The 25,965-nt window shown below is 33.1% G+C and overlaps 1 protein-coding gene across 5 annotated transcripts; it reads right to left on the reverse strand.

Annotated features, from left to right (window-relative positions):
- Positions 1–681: 681 nt before the first annotated feature.
- LOC124448495 (nucleoprotein TPR-like) lies at positions 682–22,955 on the reverse strand. 5 transcript variants are annotated; one of them, XM_047000364.1, is made up of 58 exons: positions 22,725–22,955; positions 21,318–21,422; positions 20,689–20,762; positions 20,495–20,591; positions 20,318–20,379; positions 20,173–20,214; positions 19,655–19,768; positions 19,246–19,296; positions 19,020–19,112; positions 18,838–18,918; positions 18,620–18,707; positions 18,288–18,356; positions 18,142–18,213; positions 17,977–18,071; positions 17,716–17,808; positions 17,457–17,561; positions 17,241–17,348; positions 17,021–17,166; positions 16,439–16,543; positions 16,220–16,304; positions 16,018–16,083; positions 14,636–14,769; positions 14,435–14,513; positions 14,156–14,338; positions 13,821–13,955; positions 12,548–12,688; positions 11,905–12,015; positions 11,760–11,841; positions 11,559–11,660; positions 11,194–11,288; positions 10,563–10,850; positions 10,200–10,274; positions 9,877–10,065; positions 9,603–9,727; positions 9,182–9,467; positions 8,978–9,082; positions 8,220–8,429; positions 7,956–8,108; positions 7,606–7,806; positions 7,473–7,536; positions 7,128–7,362; positions 6,179–6,952; positions 5,965–6,039; positions 5,756–5,810; positions 5,174–5,314; positions 4,787–4,958; positions 4,641–4,715; positions 4,161–4,312; positions 3,973–4,079; positions 3,160–3,251; positions 3,027–3,101; positions 2,872–2,925; positions 2,195–2,360; positions 1,949–2,013; positions 1,538–1,627; positions 1,267–1,326; positions 1,069–1,119; positions 682–971 (listed from the first exon to the last, which is right to left on the reverse strand). In XM_047000364.1, exons 1-58 carry the CDS (start codon positions 22,927–22,929, stop codon positions 907–909), a joined length of 7,218 nt encoding a protein of 2,405 aa, XP_046856320.1. In that variant the 5' UTR covers positions 22,930–22,955; the 3' UTR covers positions 682–906. The 5 variants fall into 5 exon arrangements, with proteins under 5 accessions (XP_046856320.1, XP_046855749.1, XP_046856770.1 ...); XM_046999793.1 differs by having other exon boundaries at positions 4,641–4,718; XM_047000814.1 differs by lacking the exons at positions 21,318–21,422; positions 22,725–22,955 and adding an exon at positions 20,834–20,970 and having other exon boundaries at positions 4,641–4,718.
- Between the last annotated feature and the right edge of the window lie 3,010 nt (positions 22,956–25,965).

Here is a 25,965-nt window from a genome sequence, read left to right on the forward strand (position 1 = left end):
ACAAGGCTGGCCTGTTGCCTGCTGAAAACTTTACACCCGACAGTTTTTAATATGGCGACACATGCCAGTAGGGGAAGAGCTTCTGGGTTGATAATATTTCGTCGTATTTTCAACAATCCAATAGAATATCTTCTTCTCCAAACATCTTATGGAAGTCACCATTGGACGCCACCAAAAGGACATGTTGAGGAAGGTGAAACGGATGAACAAACTGCTTTGAGAGAAACCGAGGAAGAAGCTGGCATTGTTGCTGAATCTTTAAAGATCATTAAAGATTTTAAAGTTGTCTTGAAATATCCAGTAAAAGGTGTTTTGAAAACGGTAATTTATTGGCTTGCAGAGTTAAGAGACCAAGACTTCAAAATTAAACTATCAAATGAACATCAACATTATGAATGGGCAAATATCGACAGAGCTTGTGAATTAGTTCAATATCATGACACACAAAGCGCTCTGAAATCAGCAGAAAAATATCTCGAAGAGAATTGTGATCATAGATAATCTCCACAATTATAAAACAACTGATATATTTTAAGTTTCTAATCAAATCTAGTTGAATAACATTCATGTTTTTGCATTCCTTGTTAACTAACCTAAAAAGTCTGTGCCAAGCTAGTTGTAACAGTTGTTATAAATCTCAAATACTTGAACACAAAGTATTAAATATTTGCAATAAAAAAATACGTATTTAAAGAAGTTTAATAAAACTCAACTGCATGAGCAAAAAAAATATGCAGATTTACAAAAAATGTGCGAAACGTCCCTAAGATAACATTATTTAATTAAAAGTGAAGAGTTGAGAAAGCTGTGATGAAATAACCAGAATTATTTCATCAAAGTAAAGTCTTTACACGATATTTTCTGCAAGTCTCTGTAACTATTCTTCCATTAACTTATGTAAAGTCTTTATAAGTTATCACGTTGTCTAGCACGACCTCGTCGTATCAAGCCTCGAGCTGATTGACCACGACCTACAGTTAGATAAACATACTTCAAAATGAAGCGGAGGAAGAATTTGATTGTCGAAAATTGCTATTTGAGAGTGAATTATCTGAGTTTTTTCCATACCTTGATTTCTCCGTATTTGTCGACGTCCACGTACGGCCGGTCGAACGTCGTCTTTAAAAAGAAAGTCGTAACATGCTTAAAAAACATCTTGTTGTATTTTTGGATAGAAAAACAATTATTAAATCAAATATTACAAAACATGAAGCGAATTTGAAAATGGCTTAATTAACTTAGCAATAAAACATAAGACATTTAAACCTGCTGAAGATGTTTGAGGAAGTGGTCTTCTTAGTTGAACGACTGTTGACTTAGCTCGAGCTAAAATAACAAAACGATTTTAATTGTAGCTTGATGCAAACTTGAACAAAGACCAGCACAAGTCTATTCTCGTTGGTCAATACTTAATCAGGTTTTTTACGACAAGCACTCAAAAGAATGAGGAAACATTTTTTCATTTGTTACTATAACATAGTTATTGTAACATACGGGTTATATAATGTTTATCGTAATAACGATGTCGTAAAACTACCTTGTGTGATCGTTGTTGCTTTGCCTCTAGATGTCGAAGGTTCAAATACTGTAGTTGATTGTCGTTCCTCCGTTTCTTTTGTACCAGATTCTAAAACAAACTCATTCGTTTTACATGATAATAATAATAATGATATTTTAACTACTGGGATTCATATCTTTCTAAGTTCAACTGAACTTTTTCCGAAACTTCCATTAAAATTAAAATATAAACAAGTTAACGAGAAACTTTAATAAAGCCCGTTTTTGACCTTATGTTAACACTGTATAAATTTCTCTTCTTAAAATAAAACACGAAGGCAACCTTGGTGTTTAGCCACAACTTGATTAAATATACTTATCTTCTCACAATTAAATATTGTGACATAGTATAATGATATTGACGAAATTCTTATGTATACGTAATGTTTACCCTGACTATCTAATGATGCTGAGTTACTACTGGACGAGCTTGCCTCCTCGGGTTCTTTTATTTCACTGAAATAAAAAAAAGGTTTTTATAATTATAAAAATTGCGAGCTCTTGAAGTTCATCCTTCACAACTTAAACACTGTAAAAACTTTTTTCAGTTAAATTATCCGGCGTTCAAGCTATAATATTACAGTTGTCATTCTGCACGAAATGAAAAAGGCAAAATGATAGCATAATTATGTTATACGTTTTTTGCTCAGGTATTGAAGACGCTATTTGCTCATCCTTAGTTCCCTCTGTTCCAGACTCCACTATATCTGTACATTCAAACTTCTCCCCAGTCTCTGGCACATTTTGTTCAGAAATATCAGTATTTGTTATAGCAGTAATCACAGAAGATTCTCCAGCATCATCTAAAGTAATAATATATTTGCTAAGGATATTTACATTCATATCACAGTAAGAAAAAGATGTAGGAATAGTTTCATTCATTTAAATGACAGTAAAATTGTAGACAACTGCTCCTAAATGAAATAAAGTTACTCTAACATAAAGTAACACAAATCATCTGACGTCAACTGCTCCTAAATGAAATAAAGTTACTCTAGAATAAAGTAACAAAATCATCTGACGTCAACTGCTCCTAAATGAAATAAATTTACTCTAACATAAAGTAACACAAATCATCTGACGTCAAAAGCTCCTAAATGAAATAAAGTTACTCTAACATAAAGTAACACAAATCATCTGACGTCAACTGCTCCTAAATGAAATAAAGTTACTCTAACATAAAGTAACACAAATCATCTGACGTCAACTGCTCCTAAATGAAATAAAGTTACTCTAACATAAAGTAACACAAATCATCTGACGTCAACTGCTCCTAAATGAAATAAAGTTACTCTAACATAAAGTAACACTAACCATCTGACGTCAACTGGACGGCAGTTGCTTCATCTAAATCAGGGACAACATTATCTAAGAAAAGAAATAACATAAAAAATAACTACGCAAGTCACAAGATTCGCCTCTTATACCTTGAAATGTAGTTTAATTCAACAAAAGTATCGTAATATTACCAAGAATAAGATCACTATCTTCGTTTTCGCCTGATGAAGCCATAATATCAAATCTCGTATCATCCACACGAAGACCTGTAATATACAATGATGTTTATTTGCAATATTGTAGACTGACATTCTTAATACAAACCTTCTTCTGACATTCCCATAGCAAGACCGTCAGATTGGTTGCTCTCACTTGTCGAGCCAAACAAAAATGAAGGATGGTGAACACGTGGAGAACTGGAAATAAACACACACAGTTATGTAGATGATGGATGGTGAACACGTGGAGAATTGGAAATAAACACAGACAGTTATGTAGATGAAGGATGGTGAACACGTGGAGAATTGGAAATAAACACAGACAGTTATGTAGATGATGGATGGTGAACACGTGGAGAACTGGAAATAAACACACACAGTTATGTAGATGATGGATGGTGAACACGTGGAGAACTGGAAATAAACACAGACAGTTATGTAGATGATGGATGGTGAACACATGGAGAACTGGATATAAACACAGACAGTTATGTAGATGATGGATGGTGAACACATGGAGAACTGGATATAAACACAGACAGTTATGTAGATGATGGATGGTGAACACATGGAGAACTGGATATAAACACAGACAGTTATGTAGATGATGGATGGTGAACACATGGAGAACTGGAAATAAACACACACAGTTATGTAGATGATGGATGGTGAACACGTGGAGAACTGGAAATAAACACAGACAGTTATGTAGATGATGGATGGTGAACACATGGAGAACTGGAAATAAACACAGACAGTTATGTAGATGATGGATGGTGAACACGTGGAGAACTGGAAATAAACACAGACAGTTATGTAGATGATGGATGGTGAACACGTGGAGAACTGGAAATAAACACAGACAGTCACCACGACAAATTCTCTAACTGTGATGTTTTGTAAAGTAAAGTATACCTACCTTATCATTTCACCAAAACCATCAGTTCGTTTTGGTATAAATAACGTTGGAGTACTAGGAACCGTACAATCATCAGTTTCATCAAAACCTCCAGAACTTGACTGAGCCTGCAAAGTCCAGTGATAAATTGTTGTCAAAGGGAAAATATTCAAATATTCTGGAACAATATGATAAGGAGATTAACGAACCTGCGTTAATGAGAAAGGTGCAAGATGAGACTGGGAACGAATAAATGGTTGTTGTGTTATAATAGATACACTTTGAGTTGTTATCACAACATCTCGTATTCTCTGACTTTGTGATGGCCTTTCACCAAGACAGCTAGTACTTTCGACATTTTCTACAATAATAATATTCATATTTGCACCTTTACTTATGAACAGATGTCCGTAGAAGAATATTTAGGTACAAAAACCAAAAACTAAAACGTGATTTACATATATTTATAAGTTGAGTTCTTGTTAGATTTACTAGAACAGGCAGAATTAGGCAGACTATATCGAGCTCTACCGTTATCGTATGAAACATGATTAGCCCCAAAACCAGACGACTAAAATCATCCTCAAAACGCATCAATACATCATTACAATTCATGAATATCCATGCACATCCATACATATATAATTATTATACACTTTATACCATGAAATATCGATGAAAGTACAAACCGGTGTGTAATAATGTTCTGTCACATTCTTCTTCAGTGACTTCTCTTGCTTCGTTTGTATCTTCATCAGCAAGTTCTTCTGAAGAAAAATTATTACGTGTTTGTCAGTGAATGTTATGAAAACATAATGATAAATAAATTTCTAACCTTTAATATCTATATCATCAACGTCATCACAATCATCATCAATAACTTCAACAACTTCATCTTCATCAATGTCAATCTGTTGATCAATATCATCTTTTCTATCATCATCATCAGCTTCGTCTCCATTATTACTTTCATCATCTTCTTCACTTTCATCATCGATAAATACAACCTACACATTATAAGTCAAGATAAATAATTAATCTCGCACTGAAGTGAAAATAATAAAAAATAATAAATAATGAATAATTAATCTCGCACTGAAGTGAAAATAATAAATAATAATAAATAATGAATAATTAATCTCGCACTGAAGTTAACTTTCTTAATTTATAGCAAATGATGTTATAATTGTCGAACTAAAATAAAAATGACATTTCTACAAACTTCTCTTTTTTCTTCAACTTCGTGAGGTTTGAGCTCTCCGACAACATGTTTTGACATTTCCCCTTCTTCAATAGGATCATCGTCGTCTGCCATTACATCAAGTACATCCTCTTCATCGATAACGTCAGACACTTCAGGAACCTTAAATATAAAATTTTCACAACAACAGTGAGCTCGAAGATATTGAAAAGTTGTCAATTTATGTAGACATACAATACAAACAACTTATGCAACTTATGATATATAAAATATTTTGGTAGAGGTATAAAATGTTTCTTTTCTTAATTTTTACAATGATTTCATCCGTGAACACAGTACATTCCTGACTGTAGATCAAGAGATCGTATACATTGGACAGTTTTTATTCTGTGTTTAAAAAATTACAGGTAGTTCAAATTTATCAATATTATTTGCCAAACAGTTGCAATCACAATAATTTGTACCTTAAAAAATGATTGATTTCAATATTCTCAATAACTTATTTAAAAACTGCCAACAATTCAACACTACGAACTGCGAAGTGAAGTGTTGTTTTACAGCATGCAAGTGGTGTTTAATTGTATGTAGCTGAGAGTCTCTTACAGTTTCTCTTTTTGACTTTTTGGCTTCTTGAACTCCGAGTGAAGACTCTGATGAGCTGAATATTCCAATAACACACGTAAGATAACACAATTAACAATATATTTACAATCAACTAACATATGATCTGTGAAATATCTCCAACATTTATGTTTATATATAATTTATTTTGTTATTTCATCTTTATATTTAGCAATCTCAACAAAAATTACCTTTCATAGTCACGTGATCGCTTATTTGCAACTCTAACATCTTTGCTTGTCTTGGAGATAGCACCTTCATCAGAACTGTAAAAAATATCAAAATCAACATCACTATTAAAGAAAAAACATTGCTGAAACAATAAGGAAATCCATCGTTTCGAGATTGAAAAGTACAAAACCTAAGGACAAATCAGCCACCATAGAAAACATAAACATCGTTTACCTCAACTCAGTAACGGTAAGTTGACTTTCACCAGAAGTCGATGGACGTTCATCACTAACGATTTCAAATGTTCTGTCTTCAATGTTTTGTGTTGATGTCATAGTTACCATAACAGAAGAGGCCATCGGTCTGACAGGTGTTGTCAAAAGTTCTGTTGCAGACGACGTTACAACAGTGGAGACAGAAGGTAATGGATGGACAATAGGGGTACTCGTAGATTGCGATATGATATTCAAGGATGGAGTGGCTTGTGTTGTGACAGTAACAGAAACCGCAGATTGTGTTGTGACAGACGTTGGTGAAGTTACTAATGATTGTGACGTCATGTTAAATGGTAGAGCAACTTGAGTACTTGCACTAGTGGCTACTGCGACATGTGTAGCGATAGTAGGGGATATCGTTGACTGTGTATTGACAATAGGGGAAACTGAAGGTTGTGCAGTTACAGTTGGAGGTACTGTTGCTCTTGGTGTAGCTTGCACTGTAGCTGAAGTCATTGGACGAATACTAGCAGTGGGAGTAACAATGGATCGTACAGAAGAAGGTGTAGAGGATGTTGCAGTAGGTTTGACGGCAGCAGTAGGAGGTAAAGTAGTATTCACTTGAGTCGTATCCTCACTTACACCCGTGTTTCCCCCAGCACAAGATGCTGTCCCAGATGATTGTAAAGCAGTCAATGTAGCAATTGTGGTAGCTTGGGATTTAATTTTCTGTTGAGCCTGACGATTAACACGTTCAAATTGCTGAAGTCGCTTCTTTTGTTTTTCCAGTTCACTAAAACAAGAAAAAATAAGTAGGTATAACATAAAATAATTGATTACAACAGTAACACTTACAGTTGAATAAAGCTAGAAATTTTTCACGCAGTGTTTAGCTGTTACAGGAGAGGATACAAAGATATGACTACATAAACCAACATGAAAACATTCTATCTTAAATAACTATATACCTATCTTTTTCCTTTTCTCTCTCATCCATCTTTGCTTTTTCTTCTTTGTATTTTTCAATAAGTTCATTCTTCTCTTTAAGTTCTTTCTCCATTCGCGATTGTTTACCTTCAAACTGTGTTGATAAAGCACTTAAACGCATTTCACGTTCGCTGCTTGCAGCTTCACTTTCTTCTCGAACTTTTTCCATTGATTTCTTTAACTCATCAACTTCATTTGTTAATTTTTCTTTCGCAGCTAAACAAAAAAACACAAAGGTAATCATTCCATTCATGAATTTAATATTTATACTGCGATAAAACCTACACCAATCAAGCAATTTAATGTTATATTTACAAAAAACCTACTCATTAACTGACGAATGCGCTTTGTGGCTGAACTCAAAGTTTTCTTAGATTTGTCTTCATTTTCCTATAATAAAGAATAAATTCTCAAAGTCTTTTTAAAAATGTAAACAAGTTTCCAGCATATTTCATATACCTTGAATGTTGTCAAGTTCTGATTTAATTTTTCTATTTCTTGTTGTAATGAAATTTTCTCTGAGTTCAAAGTTTGGATTGTTTCATCTTGTTTTAAAACATCTGACTCAGGTTTTTCTTCTGATAATTTTTTGTTCAATACTTCTTTCTCCGCTACAACTTCGTCATATTGTGTTTTGTAACGCTTTGCGAGTTTCTTTAACTACAAAGACATTTCACAAAAACCAAAAATAACAAACGTATGTACTTATGTAGAAAGATGTATTTTTTACTACAATCTATGAACAAAAGGCATTAGACAATAAACAAAAAACTAAGTTTTGAAATTACCAAACAAACGTTGAAAATTACCTGTAGAATAAACTTTGCTTTCTCCTGTAATTCTTCCATTTTTGTTTTCACTTCTTTTTCCAACTTTTCTTTTTCCTCAGACAGACTTGCTAAAGCGGCTGTGCTCGTCGATTTTGAATTCTTCAATTCTTCTTGAGTTTTGCTGTTTTCCGTCTAATGTAAAAAAAAATGAACTTTATCTTGTCCATTATATTTTACAGACGAACGAGTTTTCCACCTTTATCTTATTTCAACAAAAAAAATTTATTCCAACTGTCAACATACCTTCATCACATTTATTTCAGCCTGTAGCCTTGTGATTTCATTACGCATAGCTTCCATCCTTGCTTTGGATTTCTCTACTTCATCTAAAGCAGATTTATGTTGAGATGCCATTTGCTTTTTTTCTTCTTGTAATTTCTTAATCTCATCTGGATCTCCTTGATTTTTAGTTTGTTCTGTCAACTGATTCACACGATTTCGCCAGCGTTGGATCTTAAACACAAATAAAAATAACAACTCGATAACACAAACGTCTAGCGACTGATAATTATCATGAGAACAATACATGCTTGTATCTACCGCAAAGATATTTACACTTTTCATTCAAAATAGAATCCGGAATTTAAGAAAAAAACAAATTCCCGGAAATACAACAATTCATTGACCGTTTAGCAAATTTTAATTCCGTAAGAATAACATTTATTATAAGCAAATTGATCCTGTCAAGTAGTAAAATAAAATGCATTATCGTCAATTTACACCTTTTCACGTCATCTCACTTCTTACTTACAACAGATTTAACTCTTAAGATAATTTATAATGGGTATTTCAAAAGCAGAAACACTCATATTTTCTTTCTATTTAAAAAAATAGATAAAATGCTTAGTCTTTCGTGAGTTTTACAAAAATTATCGATTTTCAATCCTAAAAAATTGCTTATTGCTTATGATTTTATAAAGATTTTCCTTAAGGACTTAAGGTTTTCTTTACTATGAAAATAAAACAATTGTAATTAACAAAACAATTTTCATATATTCTACCTCATTTTTCATTCCAGTTTTTTCACCAACCAAAGTGTCCTTTTGTTCCGTTAAATTCTTCAAATTTTGCTCCAAAGAAATCATTTTACTTTCTGACTTTTTCATCTAAAATCAATCATTTCATCATTATTTGATTGCAAACATTCTACATGACATGTCGCCTTGCTTAGCAAAACTTGTTTTTGAAAACAATATATAATTTACCCGATCTTCAATTTCTTCCACTTTATTTTGTAAAGTTTCCTTTTCACTGCATAAAATTTTATTTGTTTCCTCCACTTCAGTGAACATTTTTACTTTCTTCATGATCTCTTCGTACTCTGCGTCATCAACAGGCAACGATTTCGTTCTTTCTTTTTCTTTCTCAAGTAATGATTCAGTATCGCGAAGTTGCTTCTCAATAAATTGAAGTCTTTGTTCGTTTCTAACACATTCTGATTGCAGCAGTTCACTTTTTGTCTCCGCTATATCTTTCTCTTTACGGACAAACCTGAAAAATAATTAATTGAAAATATTTTTACGTATATTTTAATGTGACATAGTTAAAAAAGAAAAAATTGAAGTATATTTAAAAGCAAATGTTATCAAAATAAAATCAATAAAGAATTAATGAAAATATAAATACCTGATCACCTCCCATAAATCGTTGACAGTTCGATTATCTGACTGTTGAGCTGATTCAAGCATCTTACTTTCGACATTTCCATCATTCATGGAGCGATTTTGGGCCGCCAAGACTTGCCGTGAAAGCTTTTCAACAAACGACACAAAAATTTAAGGTTGTACAAGAATAAACCATGACATGTTTTATAAAAATATTTTCATTTTAAAATAACTATTTGAATAAAGTTGTTGATCAAAGAACAAAATTATCAATGTTTTGACAAGACACATTTTACCTTTTCTCCTTGTTCATGAAGTAATGCGTTCTGATTGGTTAGTTCTTCACAACGACTAACAATATTACTAAGTTCTTGAGCTTGAAGTCGGTATTTCTCTTCCCAAGATGCTTTACATTCATTTAAACTGCTTTCTGCCCTCTTGTTATTCATTTCAGCTTCCGCAAGACGCAACTCAACATCTTCTAACTAAGGTTACAAATACAAGAGATCAAAAAAGTGCTTATCGAAAAAGGTTAAAACTATAGACAGCATACGGCATAAACAAATTGTAGAATATATGATGTATAGAATAAGCGGGAAAAGTAAGTGTTTATTGTAACCTGTTGTTTTGCTGTTGTCAAGGCTTGCACGTCTGAAGCATGATGCAACAACTCGTTTTGATATTTCCCTTGCGTCTAAATAAATTACGAAATTTTAACAATTGACATAATGAGAACTGAAGATTGCTGCAAAAACGGAAGTATAGTTAATGAAAAACATTTAGTTTTAAGAGTTTGAAGTTGAATCTTTTGAAAGACAAAAAAAACAAACATAATTTATACTTTAACAAGAAAAAATCTTTAACGCAAATAAAAAATATAATAATTCCATTTATATCCTGAACATCAACACAATTCATATACACATTAATGACTACAGAAAAATCACGACAAAAAATTCATTACACGTTACGCAGTACTCACCTCAGCCGCTAATGCTTTCTGTTCTTCACAAATTTCCGAAGTTCTTTTCTCTTGCTCAAGTGAAAGCTCTGCTCTCTTTACAGCTTCTTTGGCTTCTGATGTTAAAATATCGATAGTTTTATGTAAGCTCTCTGTTTCTTTCATTAATTGTTCCTTCAATTTTTCATTTTCTGTTGTTAAGATTGTGATTCTTTCTTGTGAAGACGTTAGTGACTTCATCAAAGATGCAACTTCTTTCTCTTTCTCTTTTTGTTCATTTTCACATTTTTCTTCGAATAATTTACTTGTCTAAAAACGAAATTTAAAGCTGAATGAATCAACCAGAACATTCGTTCGTACAGCCACTAAAAACAAAAAATACTACAACAAATCATATGTATAGCAAAATGTATAAACAAGGATAAGGTATAATGCTTGTTTTAATAACTTTTATCATAGGCAGAGACACGGTGTATTGACCAAGCGACATAAACATAACCAAAATAAACGTAATACCACAAGTAAACAAGTGTATATACATATGAAAAAACAATAACAAAGTAATTACTGTAATAATTAAAGGATTTTTTAACATGAAGAGCCTTCCCCAGTATACTTTTAGAAACCACATGAATTTTAAAACTGTCCTTACATTATTGAGCTCCGTCAATGCTTCTTCATTCGCAGACAACATAGATTTATACTGCTCCAAATGTTTTTTCGAAAGCGTTATTTGATTCTCTAAAACTGTAGTATAAATATAAAATAGTCATGAAAGTCAGACGGGGGGGGAAGCGTTATTTGATTCTCCAATTCTCCAGAACTGCAATATAAAACAGTCATGAAGGATGAAGGATAGTTTAGGGGGGGGGGCGGTGTATCACATGTAAGCTACCAGTTTTGTGTAAATTTAAATAATTATTTTTATTACTAATGGCGATATTCGTATCATATTTTGAACTCATCAATTAATGTCATAGTTTACACAGCGACATTAATACGTAAAGCAATATCTACCGCTATTCCTGGCTTCCGCTTCGTTAAATTTGTTTGTCATTTTCTCCATCTCTATAGCATGTTCTTCTTCCTTGTCTTTTAAAGTTTGAAGATACGGGTCATCTAAAATGTTAACTCACGAATAGAACACGAAATTCCAAGAATTTCACACTATGAACAATTAAAGATAACTGAATCCAAAAGATCAAGATATTCAAGTACCTTGATTTTCACTAGCATTTCGATTTAAAATTTCATTCAGTCTTGCCTCGCTTGCAGACAGCAAAGATTCTTTTTCTGATAACTAAAATACATACAATACACTAAGAGAAACGCAATTTGGTTAAGATGTTTACAAAACACATACCCGGGCGTTTACATCGTTTAAGTCAGATTTCAGTGTTTCCACAAGATTTTCTGCTTCCTTCTGTAAAATACTTCCATTCTCTACCTTTCGTTTTTCTTCAGCAATTTCACCCTAAAAAATATCATTTAATCAACATCTTAAAGTTTACCTTACTGTACCAACACTGCTATTGTTGACTGCTTCCAACAACTCGTGCTTACTTGCAGTTCCCTATGACACGCCCATAAGCCATGAACTGATTTCCTGGGGGATACAGGGGGGTGTCACCGCCAAAATATCAGATTTCACTCCTCTAAGCAACATTTTAACTTCCCCAATTTTTAGCAAAACAAATCAGTAGTAAAGTTGAACTGCGTTTTTCTGGGAAATATTTGAGCTTTCCATACTACCTTCGGTGGCTACCCTACTCGACTCCAGACAGTTCCAAAAATCCTTACTCCCTTACTTCGTCTTACGTCACTTCTTTACCAGCTCACCCCCCTGAAATTGTCAGCACCACCCCTGTGGCAAATATAAAAATGCGTTCATGCCATAAACCCATACCTTTAGCAATCCTTATTGCTCCCCTGATCTACAGAACTAATTGATCTGTCTATCGTGAAAACCAAACATGAATAAGCGAAACGAATTACTGGCAACAGACCTTCAACGATGTAATCAGGTCGTCATTCTGTTCTTTTTCGTGTTTCAAATTCTGTTTAAGAACGACAATTTCTTGTTCAAGCCTATCAATTTGACTAGTAAGACGAGATCGTGTATCGTACTCTTGTCGTTCAAGATTGTTCTAAAGAAATTATAAGTCGGTATAAAATTCATATATTCATAATCGCATAAGAACAAAAGTGAAAGTTTTAGATTTAACATTCCAGATGCAGTAGCGGCTTAGGGGGAGTGACTGGGCTACAGCCAGGGGACAGTATTTTTTTTAGTTTTAGGGGGGGCGCAGCCGCTGTAGTATTTTTAAAATAATATAGTAGAAAGTAGTCATGATTGTCAAAAAGAGGTAATGCTAGAGTTGAATTGAAAATTTCAATCCTACGTTAATACACAAAATCAGAGTAATGTACGATCTGCATCAAAGATACACATCATAGATTAACGTAACATTTAGGAGGTGTAATTTGTCTGTTTTCACAAAAGTTGTATAAATACACATAATGTGGAGGCGCCCTATCTGAAAATATACGTAACCAGGGGCCCAAGACACCTTTAATCCGCCACTGTTCAGATGTGACACAATTAATAAAACAATGTGGTGAATAAATGTTGATCAACAAAAGACCAACTTTACAATGGTTAATTATGGTTCGAACAGTCAGTAATGAGAAGCCTGCAATCAGGTAGGCAATCAAGTACGTAACCAATCATTGAGTTACAGTAAATCAAGTAGCCAATCATTGACTAACAGTAACTCAAGTAACCAATCATTTAGTTACTGTAAATCAAGTAACCAATCATTGAGTAACAGTAAATCAAGTAACCAATCATTGAGTAACAGTAAATCAAGTAACCAATCATTGAGTAACAGTAAATCAAGTAACCAATCATTTAGTTACAGTAAATCAAATAACCAATCATTGAGTAACAGTAAATCAAGTAACCAATCATTGAATATCAGTAAATCAAATAGCCAATCCTTGAGTAACAGTAAATCAAATAGCCAATCATTGAGTAACAATAAATGAAGTAACCAATCATTGAGTAACAGTAAATCAAGTAACCAATCATTGAGTAACAGTAAATCAAGTAGCCAATCATTGAGTAACAGTAAATCAAGTAGCCAATCATTGAGTAACAATAAATGAAGTAACCAATCATTGAGTAACAATAAATGAAGTAACCAATCATTTAGTTACAGTAAATCAAGCAGCAAAAGACACATAGATAATCGCACAGTTTATTGTGGTAAAACAAACCTGTATTGTTTGAAGATTGGTCAACAAAACATTCTGTCCTTTTTGTTGCTTCACTAAAGATTTATTCTCTTCTAAAAGTCTTGCCTCCGCTTGCTTTAGAATATTTTTTTCTTCCGTTAAATTCTCATACATCACCTAAATGTTAGGATGTATATTTCAATAAACAATAACAAATGTCGTGTGACTCAATTCATTTTTGCTACTTTTAAACTTACAATAAAAACAAAGATTACATTTACAACTTATTCATTGTAACTACCGTATGTTAGATCTTATATTTCGAGCTGTTATTCTCAAAAAATGGGTGGTATTTGATGACGTAATATTTCGCTCACCTCACTTCTCATTAATCTTTCTTTCGTTTCCATCATTTCCTGTTTGCTGTTCTCACACGAAACCTCCATTTTGGCGCAGCTCAAAGACATCTTCTCGCATTTATCTCGTAAAGCGTCTGCCTCACGCTTCAAACTGACATTATTATTGTCCAGCAGCTTGCAACGGTCATTGGCGTGTTCAAGCTGGGGAAAATCATAGATAATAAGGGGTACGTAAGAACAATCATTGATAATTGATGGCTTGTGATTAGAGGATTGGGATGTAATAAATAAGTCTACCTGTGAAATGATTTGGGCATTTTTAATGTTCAATTGAGCAATAGTACTCTGTAGTTCTTCATTCTTTTCCTTTATTTCCCTGATCATAAAGCAACAAGAACTCATATTTCAAACAAAGACATTATCATAGCTAAAGAAGAGTAAAAATGAATAAAAACCTTAACATTTAACAAACGATATAATTAAGTAGGTTCGCCTTACGTTTCATTGGCTAATCTCTCATTTTTGTAAGCCTCAAATTGTTTTTGCAATTCCCTCAAAGCATTGCCAGTTTCGTCCGTTTTTGAAGATTCTCCGTAATTCTGACTTTCATCCAACAATTGCCGAGGTTTAATCTAAAATGTAATCAAACAACGGAAGAAGACATTACTGATCACAGTCTACATGATATTACGAAGGCTTTGCGTATGCTGAAGATACTGCTTTGGATTCAATTCCAACAGAAATCTGAGATAGCAAAAATATGTCACTTTTTCAAATAAAATTGCTTCTTGCATTTTTTGATTTAGTTTAGTTTGTATTTAAGGATAGATCTAAACTTTGTAAATATCTGATTATCTAAACCTATCTTTTGCCTTTACAATTATTTCATAGTTTGGTGATTTATGTAATTCTAGTTGTACAAAAGAACGTCCCTTGTGAATATCAAAGTCGATTGAGGGGACCAGCGTGTTAAAATAAAGATTTTCATTTGTTCATAAAAAAATTATTCCATTTTCGTAAAGACCTCGTTCCTTTATCGCTTGGACTGTATGAAACACCTCAGGCCATAATCTCCCATACACACCTCAGGCTCTGTTATAAATCATCAATAACAAAACTTTTACACAGTTTAAAAAACAAGCGTAAAGAACTGACCGAAGTGTGACCAAGGCTCCGTTATAAGTCATTAAAAACAAACTTTTACACAGTTTAAAAAACAAGCGTAAAGAGCTGACCGAAGTGTGACCAAGGCTCCGTTATAAGTCATTAAAAACAAACTTTTACACAGTTTAAAAAACAAGCGTAAAGAACTGACCGAAGTGTGACCAAGGCTCCGTTATAAGTCATTAAAAACAAACTTTTACACAGTTTAAAAAACAAGCGTAAAGAACTGACCGGAGTGTGACCAAGGGTCCGTTATAAATCATCAATAACAAAACTTTTACACAGTTTAAAAAACAAGCGTAAAGAACTGACCAGAGTGTGACCAAGGCTCCGTTATAAATCATCAATAACAAAACTTTTACACAGTTTAAAAAACAAGCCTAAAGAACTGACCGGAGTGTGACCAAGGCTCCGTTATAAATCATCAATAACAAAACTTTTACACAGTTTAAAAAACAAGCGTAAAGAACTGACCGAAGTGTGACCAAGGCTCCGTTATAAATCATCAATAACAAAACTTTTACACAGTTTAAAAAACAAGCGTAAAGAACTGACCGAAGTGTGACCAAGGCTCCGTTATAAATCATCAATAACAAAACTTTTACACAGTTTAAAAAACAAGCGTAAAGAACTGACCGGAGTGTGACCAGGCTCCGTTATAAATCATCAATAACAAAACTTTTACACAGTTTAAAAAACAAGCGTAAAGAACTGACCGGAGTGTGACCATTATTTGCCAGTAAAACACGATACATATCTCGTTGTCTCACAACAGCTTCAACCTAAAGAAATAAATGAATTTATGGTATTAAATTTTTCTATCTGAAAAAATTTACCACATGTTATAAATATATGTTTACAAGATGGGATTTTTAATTTTTGTAAAGACAACAGCATTTCATACGACCCGCAATTTACCATTGATGTTTGTCTTTGACGACTATCTTTCAATTCTTCAAGTTCTTGTAATGCTTCATCCAGTTTACGTTTCATATCAATTTGACTGTAAACAAAGATTTATTTCAAATAGCACTTTCAAAACATCAAATTAATCTCAGTCGCGGCCTTCTTTCAAAGTTTGTTAAAATGTGTTCGTTAATGATCAATGATATGTGACATATCCAAGACATAAATTACATTTTATTATCCTTCTCTCTTTGTTCTTCTTTTTCTTTCTCTTCACTGAGTTCTCGAATCACTGTCAACAATCTTTGATTTTGTTCTTGAAGTTCTTCAATATTTCTAGAAATGCATACAATCATTTTTACCAATCAATAACTGAGAAGGTTAACTGTATAAGATGATTTACAAATTACAAATTCACCAATTTTTAAAAACTGTGTTCAATGTAAAAAAAACGTGTTCAATGTAAAAACAAACGTGTTCAATGTAAAAACATTGTGTTCAATGTAAAAAACGTGTTCAATGTAAAAACAAACGTGTTCAATGTAAAAACAAACGTGTTCAATGTAAAAACATTGTGTTCAATGTAAAAAACGTGTTCAATGTAAAAAACGTGTTCAATGTAAAAACAAACGTGTTCAATGTAAAAACATTGTGTTCAATGTAAAAAAAACGTGTTCAATGTAAAAACAAACGTGTTCAATGTAAAAAAAACGTGTTTAATGTAAAAAAAAAGTGTTCAATGTAAAAAAAACGTGTTCAATAAATAAAATAATTATGATTTTTAGCATTTAATGATTATCAAAAATTACTAACCTGAATGTAACAAGTCTTTTGGAAATAACTTCTGAAGAGCTGGATACTTCGTTGTAAGATTGAGTAAGTTCATCTAAGCCCATACTTGATGTAGTGCTAACAACAGAGCCTCTTGCTTCTTCACATTCTTTAAGCAACACCTTAACCTGAAAAAATCACAACTGCTCTAACAAAAAACTAAAATGAACTAAATACGTAAATCTATAAGTAGCATAAGCACCTGTGAAGCAAGATCTGCCGTCAGAATTTTCATTCTTTCATTTTCACGTCGTAAATGTTCAGATTTCTGAACTGCTTCACTTGTTTCCATGCTGAAATTTTCCATCTCCTGAAAAGCAAAAAAATTATTCGCACTTTTCTATGCACGCATAAAGGCGTGATGAACTCATTTATTAATTTTTGACATTACGTCATTATTTTTTTAACATTACGTCACCTTCATTGCATTCTCAAGTTTTGTCGTTAATTTATCGATGGTAATGAGAGCAGCTTCGTAATCTTTTTTTTGTTCTTGAAGTAATGGGGCTTTCTCTTCAATATCCTGGAACATAAATTATATTTTACTCAACATATAAGAACTGCATTTCACCAACATTCCTTATACTTATTGTGAAAAGTAAATACGTCAATCATCAATCTATTTACGTATCATTCATTTTTAACCATTTCTTTTGTTTTAAAAAAACCCATAATACCTTCAATATATCATCAAGATAGCCTTTCAAACGACCATTCTCGACCTTTTCAATTTCCAGAGAATCAAGAGTCTCTATGTATTGGTTATAAATCTGAAAATAAGAAAACGAAAATAGGAACAAGATACATATTAACGGAGGTCATCAGAGAAGATAGTATGGATAAGGTTGACACCAAAGAGTTACCATAGAACATAGGATGGTACATTACCTGCGTTAATGTCATTCCCGACTTTAAGAAAGCGCTAGATGGTACATTACCTGCGTTAATGTCATTCCTGACTTTAAGAAAGCGCTAGTAGCAGCTGCTGTAGGAGAGAGAGCCGCTAGAGTTTCTGCTGACATTGGAGCCATTCCTGTGAAAGAAAGAACAAATAAATGATAAACTTTCAATATTGTTCAATCATTTATTTTTGCCATATTAACCTCGTTGGCGAGCTGCTTCTAGTAAATCATTGGCGTTTTTTAATTCATTCTCCAGCGTTTGTATTTTCTCATCTAAATTAAAGAGATGGTGACATATGAAAGCAATAAATCATAAAATCGTTTATAAAAAAAGTGGAAAAACAAACCATATTCTTTAACAATATTTTCTTGATTGGCTTCACTTTCAGAAAATTTTCCTTCAACTTCAACACGATCTATATAATAATTACATTAGCAAACCACATTCCGCAGTAGTAATTACTCTACATGTAGTCAGTACATTCGTATGAAGGACTCAATCACTAGCTAAAGCTAGGGATGTCAAAACGTTAGTCAACATCAAATTCAAGACTCAAACCATTCAGTAAAATAAATATCATTGGTAGTAATATGTAAATAGATAAAAGCAAAATTTCCCAGGAATCTGTAACATGAAACGTTTGTGCAAATATTTAACACTAAACATAAAAAGTCTTACTTTCATTTGCTTCATTTAATAACTTTTGAAGTTCTTCCACTGCGCTCACAAGTTCATCACATTTTGACTTTGACGATTCAGAAGAATCCTAAACAACACATGATCTTGTATACAAACAAAGTTTTTGAGTAATACATATGTTCAGAACGAATGATCGTAGTTTAACATCTAAATACGTATGTACGTAGCCTCGTTCTCATGTTGAAGCGTTTGTTAACCTTGTATAATAGAGCAAGTTTACTCTGAGAGGCCAGTTCCAGTTTATAATGTTCCTCCGTCTTTGCATAGTGGTCACGTGTCTAAGAACGATTAAATGAAAACGGGACTAAGAAAGTCGAAGTGGCCACGTTTCTAAGAAAAATGAAACCATCACGTCGTTCAAATCACAAAAAATTCATACTTCTTTTAACTTATCAACAAAAGTGTTAAGGTTAGTCTTTAAGTCCTCATTCTCTTTTTTCAAGTTCTCGTTTAAAGTCTCTAATTTGTTTGCCTGAACCACAAAAAAAAACGAAGAAAAAATAAAAAAATGAAATTTCAAATAAAAAAGAAAAAAATGTAAAAATATAAATGAGATTTTACAACGTATCAACATAAGTAGGACAAAAAGATAATTCAAAGTTTACCTCATCAATTTTTGCATCTAATGATGTTTGCAGCTGGGCAATAGTTAAGCTCTGAACAACAATAAACAAGATTCATAAATTACATAAATCTGTTCAGTAATGATAGTTTTTGCCAGTTATCATACAAATTCTCAATAGAAATATTAGAGCCCAAAAAATAATTTTAAACATAATCATAAACAATTTGGTTTTTGGTTTTATGTTTATGACTATGTTTAAAATTATTTGTTGCGCTCTAATATTTATATTGAGAATCCGTTTCCTGCCTGGCACTTCATTGGCAACAATATTGATAAATAGTTATTATACAAGTCTATTCAGTCAAAGACTTGTTTATCAATTTATACGTCAGGTCTACTTAAAATGTAAACAACATAACTAGAGAAATGTTACAAAAATTTTGCCTCACCTTTTCTTTCCTCAAAGTGAAATAAGCTTCAGACTTTTCTTTTAATTGTGTTTCAAACCAGTCTTTTTGTTTCATCAAAAGTTCTTTCTCCTCAACTAGTCTTCTTTCTTTAAGCTACACAACAAAAAAGATCTTTATGTTTTACTGGAGTATCAACAAGGTTTTCCACAAGGGGAGACAATGGTACACAAAATGCAAATTTTTGAGCTAAAAGCTTTGACATCAGAAAATCAAATGACAAAGGAAATTAATCGACAATTCAGTTGCTATTAATTTAATGGAAACACTTAATAAATTCAGTTTAATTTTTTCTCCAACAAGTAAACATGCAATTCAACACAACAAAAACAGGAAGACATTAGCATTTGAATCACTACAGGTCAAAAATGCCCATGAATAGAGCAGATTTGTGTCATATAAAGTTTATTTATTGTATGACTTACAATACATATATAATGGGAATCTACATCAAATGAAATCAAAAATATATTTGCAGAAGTTACTTTCTTAAATCAAACCTGATAAGATGTTTCTTTACTAGTAAGTTCATCCAATTTGACCTGCCAGCAGATTGACAAGAGTTAAATCAAACAAAAAACAGACAAAATAAAGTAATATGCTGCCAAAATCATTTGACTATTTGGGAAAAAATGATCCACAAACCTTTGCCTCACATTGTAGATTATTTGCATGGCTCACTTTTTCAAACATTGTTTTCCATTCCTCTAAATATTTGAATAATAAATTATAACTTAATTGACAATGTACATGAGACTGAAAATGTCACCAACTAATATTTGCAATATCATCCTATTCCTAAGAAGATGAAAACATCCTTACCATTGAGTCTGTCAATTTCCTGATTTTTTCTCTGCAATGTGGTCACAAAGTTTATTTTCTCCCCTTCCAGACTTTCATTTTGGAGTGAGACTTTGGACTAAAATAACATGAAGAAAAATTTTCATTCACAATAGAATGACCAATCTTTTGACCAATGTTCAACATTAACAACTAATAACTTTTATAAAACATACAAGATTTGTAAGTGCTTCGTCTTTTGATGACTCTACTTCACTTAAATGTCTGGATTTCAATGCCAATGCTTCAACTAATCAAACGACAAGTTAAAAAGTAATGTGATATTATATCTATTGAAAGGAAAGATCCTTTTTGTCCTACTTTGCATTGTGCAACCAAGTTCTTTGTGTGTCCTAGCTACCTTGTGCTAAAAAACAAACTCCCTACATACGTAGTGCTCCATATGGAATCATCCAATCAACTTCTGTAGCATTTTAAAATAAAGTTCCACTGTGTCATACCTAACATTCTATAACAATGAACTATTTTATATGCCATCATGCATAGACACAACCACATATGCCTTCCCTGAAAAAATTTCCCCACCTTTCAAATTAGTAAGTTTATGCAAAATTACAAGCCTTTTTAAAAATATGTGAAATATGACACAATAACAATAGTTCAAAACTTTGTGATGTTGCAAAGGTTAATATGCAGCTGTTGAATGTTCCATCTTCGATTATTTATTCTTCAATATACAATAAAGAAATTTTTAAAAAAAATATACATAACAACTTATTGACAATATAATTTGAAAACATGCAATAAGGAATTAGTAATTAATAATTGTATTTTTAGAGCCTACCTGTCTCTTCCAAACGTTTCTTTAAATCTTCATTTGATTTTGTTTCTTGTTCCAATTTACTATTGCATGAAATCAATTGCTTTTCAAGTTGATTAAATTGTTGATCTGAAATCATAATTATTAATTGATCTGAAATAATAATTTAATCAATGCAAAAAACATAAGGATAAACCATCAAATCTTGCTATAGATGTACGTAAGTGCTATAAAAATCATGGTTATAAATACGTCCGAAACAATTTTCTTACAATATGTTTCATTTGTCATTATAAAATAAACATAATGAAACGCTTGCGCTGATTGGTCTAGAGAGCTGTGTTTGCATTAGCCTGTGCAAAACACATCTAAGCTCAACCAATCAAATCAATCAATCAATCACAACAATCAATCAGTCAAAGAGAATTTGCAAATCGATCATGAATACATTTTAGAGGAGGAATTAAAAACATTTACTTTTAATTTGTCTGTTTCACATTATTGTTGCATTATAAAAGAAATAAAAGATGTTTTTCGTGTTTGCACTGGCTTATGTAAACCTCGGAGATGTTTGTGAGAACTCTCGATAATGTGCAACCTTTGGTCTAGGGCTTGCACTGATCTGCTCTCGATTTCTCCCAAAGGTCTCCTCAATTTGCATAAGCTGTGCAAACACAGTAAACATCTTTTATTTCTTAATTGAATTTTATTAAGGAACAAAGAAGATTTTTTACAAAAAGTGCAAGTCACAAATAAAAAGAATGAGCAAATAAAGATTGCATTTATTCAAAATTTCCCATTAACGCATTAATGGTTGAAGATGCTAAGATGGAAAAAACTCATAAATAAGATACTTACAAACATTCAGTGTTTAAACGAGTTAAAACTAAAACATCAAAAAATCAATAAAACTATGAATCACAATATCAAACATTTCATTGAAGCAAAGTAAGTGGACTGTCTTTCTCTGGTGAAAACAACAGACATCATTGGACAATCATTATGAAAATTTTAACTATGGCAGCAATGTGAATTCCATTTGACTAACAAGGTGTACTCATATAAATTATGTCTTTAGACTAAAACTTTCACGTCTAATACTGTTGCATGCAAAAACTAAAAGTTTAAAAACTGAAGTTAGGTTTTTTTGAACTTCCTTGTACGGAAAAATATAGTACGACTTTCTTTGGGTGATATTCATAGTGTCAGTCAGTGTCCTACACGTTCTGTATAATAAAAATTTGAGACGATTGACATCAGTGAAATTAGTGATTACTAAGATACGTATACTCAAAATCAAATACGCCATATATTTACATAACACAAAAGAACGAAAATAAACAAAAATAACGAGTCATCATTTACATTACTTAACGAAAAATTAAACTCTACGAGCAAAACATGCATTCATAAGTGTTTATTTCATTATACCTGCATTGACACGTGAACGACGAAGATTCTGAAGATTTGAGACTAATTTCTCTTTGTTAAATTTTTCTCGTGATACATAATCACTGATTTCTTTCAATGCCAACTTCCCTTCCTCGCTACTATCTGCAATACTGGACAAGACTGTCCTGGAAAGTCGTGTTTCATCGCACAACATTTCCCAATTTTCTGTAGCTACATTCGCCATCTTTGAAGGTTCAATGATCTAGAGTCGAGAGAGAAGACTAAGTTCGAACGAAGGGGCATTCGTAGAAAAGCATCTATGCTTGCCATCTGGAAACAGATTTTAAAGATTTAAAATCTTATAAAAGATTTTAAAGTAGACTAATTTAAATCAAAAGTTAAGTCTTCAATTGGGTAAGTCTTTAAAACTACATGATGTAATTTTAAAGACTTGGTCAGTTATTCCATAAGTACAAAATAATGTAGCAGTTTATAATTTCTTCTTCTCGCCAGATTTACTTATTTGTAAATCAGTAGTCACATGCCATACTCAAAACTTTCCAGTATGTTTTTTTCTGAGGTATCTTGTATATTAAATAGTTTTTTGGCTCAGTTAGTTGGTGCAACTTTTTATTATACACTACAATTCTCACACCCATTCTTGGTGACTTCTTTGCCAAAGCAATACGACCTTAAATCGTGAAGAATGTCACAATGCATTTGATAAAACTTTGTACGTTGTTCTCTCCAATTGTAGTTTCAATATATTTTCCCAAATTATGTGGCAAACATCTGCTCAAAAAATTGTTCATATTCCTCACAAATGTCACTAAAAAATTGATAAAAATCCCCGAAACTCCTTCTTATTAACAACAAATATTTTACTAACATGTACAAGGCACAAACTGACCAAGTAGTCTAATATCATGTATTTTTGAAGACTTACCCAAATAAAGTCGTCATTTTCGCTTCTGATAATACAAATGGTTGATTGAACCTAATTTCTACCTAAATTTTGTCTGCGATCATTAATTCTACATTCGAATCAATTTTGAAGTAAAAATCCTTCCTCTTAAAGTTATTTTGAAACTATGTGTGTTTTGTAGGGTTGTTTACTCCTTCGAATTTGCGAATCAAGATTCACTGTAACATACCTTCATCTACAGTAATCTACTGCTATCCAATGTAACATACTGTCATCTACAGTAATCTACTGCTATCCACTGTAACATACCGTCATCTACAGTAATCTACTGCTATCCACTGTCACATACCGTCATCTACAGTAATCTACTGCTATCCAATGTAACATACCGTCATCTACAGTAATCTACTGCTATCCACTGTAACATACCGTCATCTACAGTAATCTACTGCTATCCACTGTAACATACCGTCATCTACAGTAATCTACTGCTATCCACTGTAACATACCGTCATCTACAGTAATCTACTGCTATCCAATGTAACATACCGTCATCTACAGTAATCTACTGCTATCCACTGTCACATACCGTCTCTACAGTAATCTACTGCTATCCACTGTAACATACCGTCATCTACAGTAATCTACTGCTATCCACTGTAACATACCGTCATCTACAGTAATCTACTGCTATCCACTGTCACATACCATCATCTACTGTAATCTACTGCTATCCACTGTCACATACCGTCATCTACAGTAATCTACTGCTATCCACTGTCACATACCGTCATCTACAGTAATCTACTGCTATCCACTGTCACATACCGTCATCTACAGTAATCTACTGCTATCCACTGTCACATACCGTCATCTACAGTAATCTACTGCTATCCACTGTCACATATCGTCATCTACAGTAATCTACTGCTATCCACTGTCACATACCGTCATCTACAGTAATCTACTGCTATCCACTGTCACATACCGTCATCTACAGTAATCTACTGCTATCCACTGTCACATACCGTCATCTACAGTAATCTACTGCTATCCACTGTCACATACCGTCATCTACAGTAATCTACTGCTATCCACTGTCACATACCGTCATCTACAGTAATCTACTGCTATCCACTGTCACATACCGTCATCTACAGTAATCTACTGCTATCCACTGTCACATACCGTCATCTACTGTAATCTACTGCTATCCACTGTCACATACCGTCATCTACAGTAATCTACTGCTATCCACTGTCACATACCGTCATCTACAGTAATCTACTGCTATCCACTGTAACATACCGTCATCTACAGTAATCTACTGCTATCCACTGTAACATACCGTCATCTACAGTAATCTACTGCTATCCACTGTCACATACCGTCATCTACAGTAATCTACTGCTATCCACTGTAACATACCGTCATCTACAGTAATCTACTGCTATCCACTGTAACATACCGTCATCTACAGTAATCTACTGCTATCCACTGTCACATACCGTCATCTTCTGTAATCTACTGGTATCCACTGTCACATACCGTCATCTACTGTAATCTACTGCTATCCACTGTCACATACCGTCATCTACAGTAATCTACTGCTATCCACTGTCACATACCGTCATCTACAGTAATCTACTGCTATCCACTGTAACATACCGTCATCTACAGTAATCTACTGCTATCCACTGTAACATACCGTCATCTACAGTAATCTACTGCTATCCACTGTCACATACCGTCATCTACAGTAATCTGCTGCTATCCACTGTAACATACCGTCATCTTCTGTAATCTACTGCTATCCACTGTCACATACCGTCATCTTCTGTAATCTGCTGCTATCCACTGTAACATACCGTCATCTACAGTAATCTACTGCTATCCACTGTAACATACCGTCATCTACAGTAATCTACTGCTATCCACTGTAACATACCGTTATCTACTGTAATCTACTGCTATCCACTGTCACATACCGTCATCTACAGTAATCTGCTGCTATCCACTGTCACATACCGTCATCTACAGTAATCTACTGCTATCCACTGTCACATACCGTTATCTACTGTAATCTACTGCTATCCACTGTCACATACCGTCATCTACAGTAATCTACTGCTATCCACTGTCACATACCGTCATCTACAGTAATCTACTGCTATCCACTGTAACATACCGTCATCTACTGTAATCTACTGCTATCCACTGTAACATACCGTCATCTACAGCAATCTACTGCTATCCACTGTAACATACCGTCATCTACAGTAATCTACTGCTATCCACTGTCACATACCGTCATCTACAGTAATCTACTGCTATCCACTGTAACATACCGTCATC

Source organism: Xenia sp. Carnegie-2017, unplaced genomic scaffold (assembly GCF_021976095.1).
Source record: "Xenia sp. Carnegie-2017 unplaced genomic scaffold, XeniaSp_v1 HiC_scaffold_1, whole genome shotgun sequence".
In the NCBI taxonomy this organism is placed as follows: Eukaryota; Metazoa; Cnidaria; class Anthozoa; order Malacalcyonacea; family Xeniidae; genus Xenia; species Xenia sp. Carnegie-2017.

Bases quoted from the DNA above. Each gene is read 5' to 3' on its own strand.
- LOC124448495 (XM_046999793.1), bottom strand. From the start codon at position 22,929: ATGGCGAATGTAGCTACAGAAAATTGGGAAATGTTGTGCGATGAAACA. The intron at 11,842-11,904 runs GTATGTGTTTTG...TATGTATTTTAG, and splicing joins TAAACGATGTAAACGCCCGG to TTATCAGAAAAAGAATCTTT. The intron at 2,361-2,871 runs GTTAGTGTTACT...TTATTACTTTAG, and splicing joins CGTCCAGTTGACGTCAGATG to ATGATGCTGGAGAATCTTCT.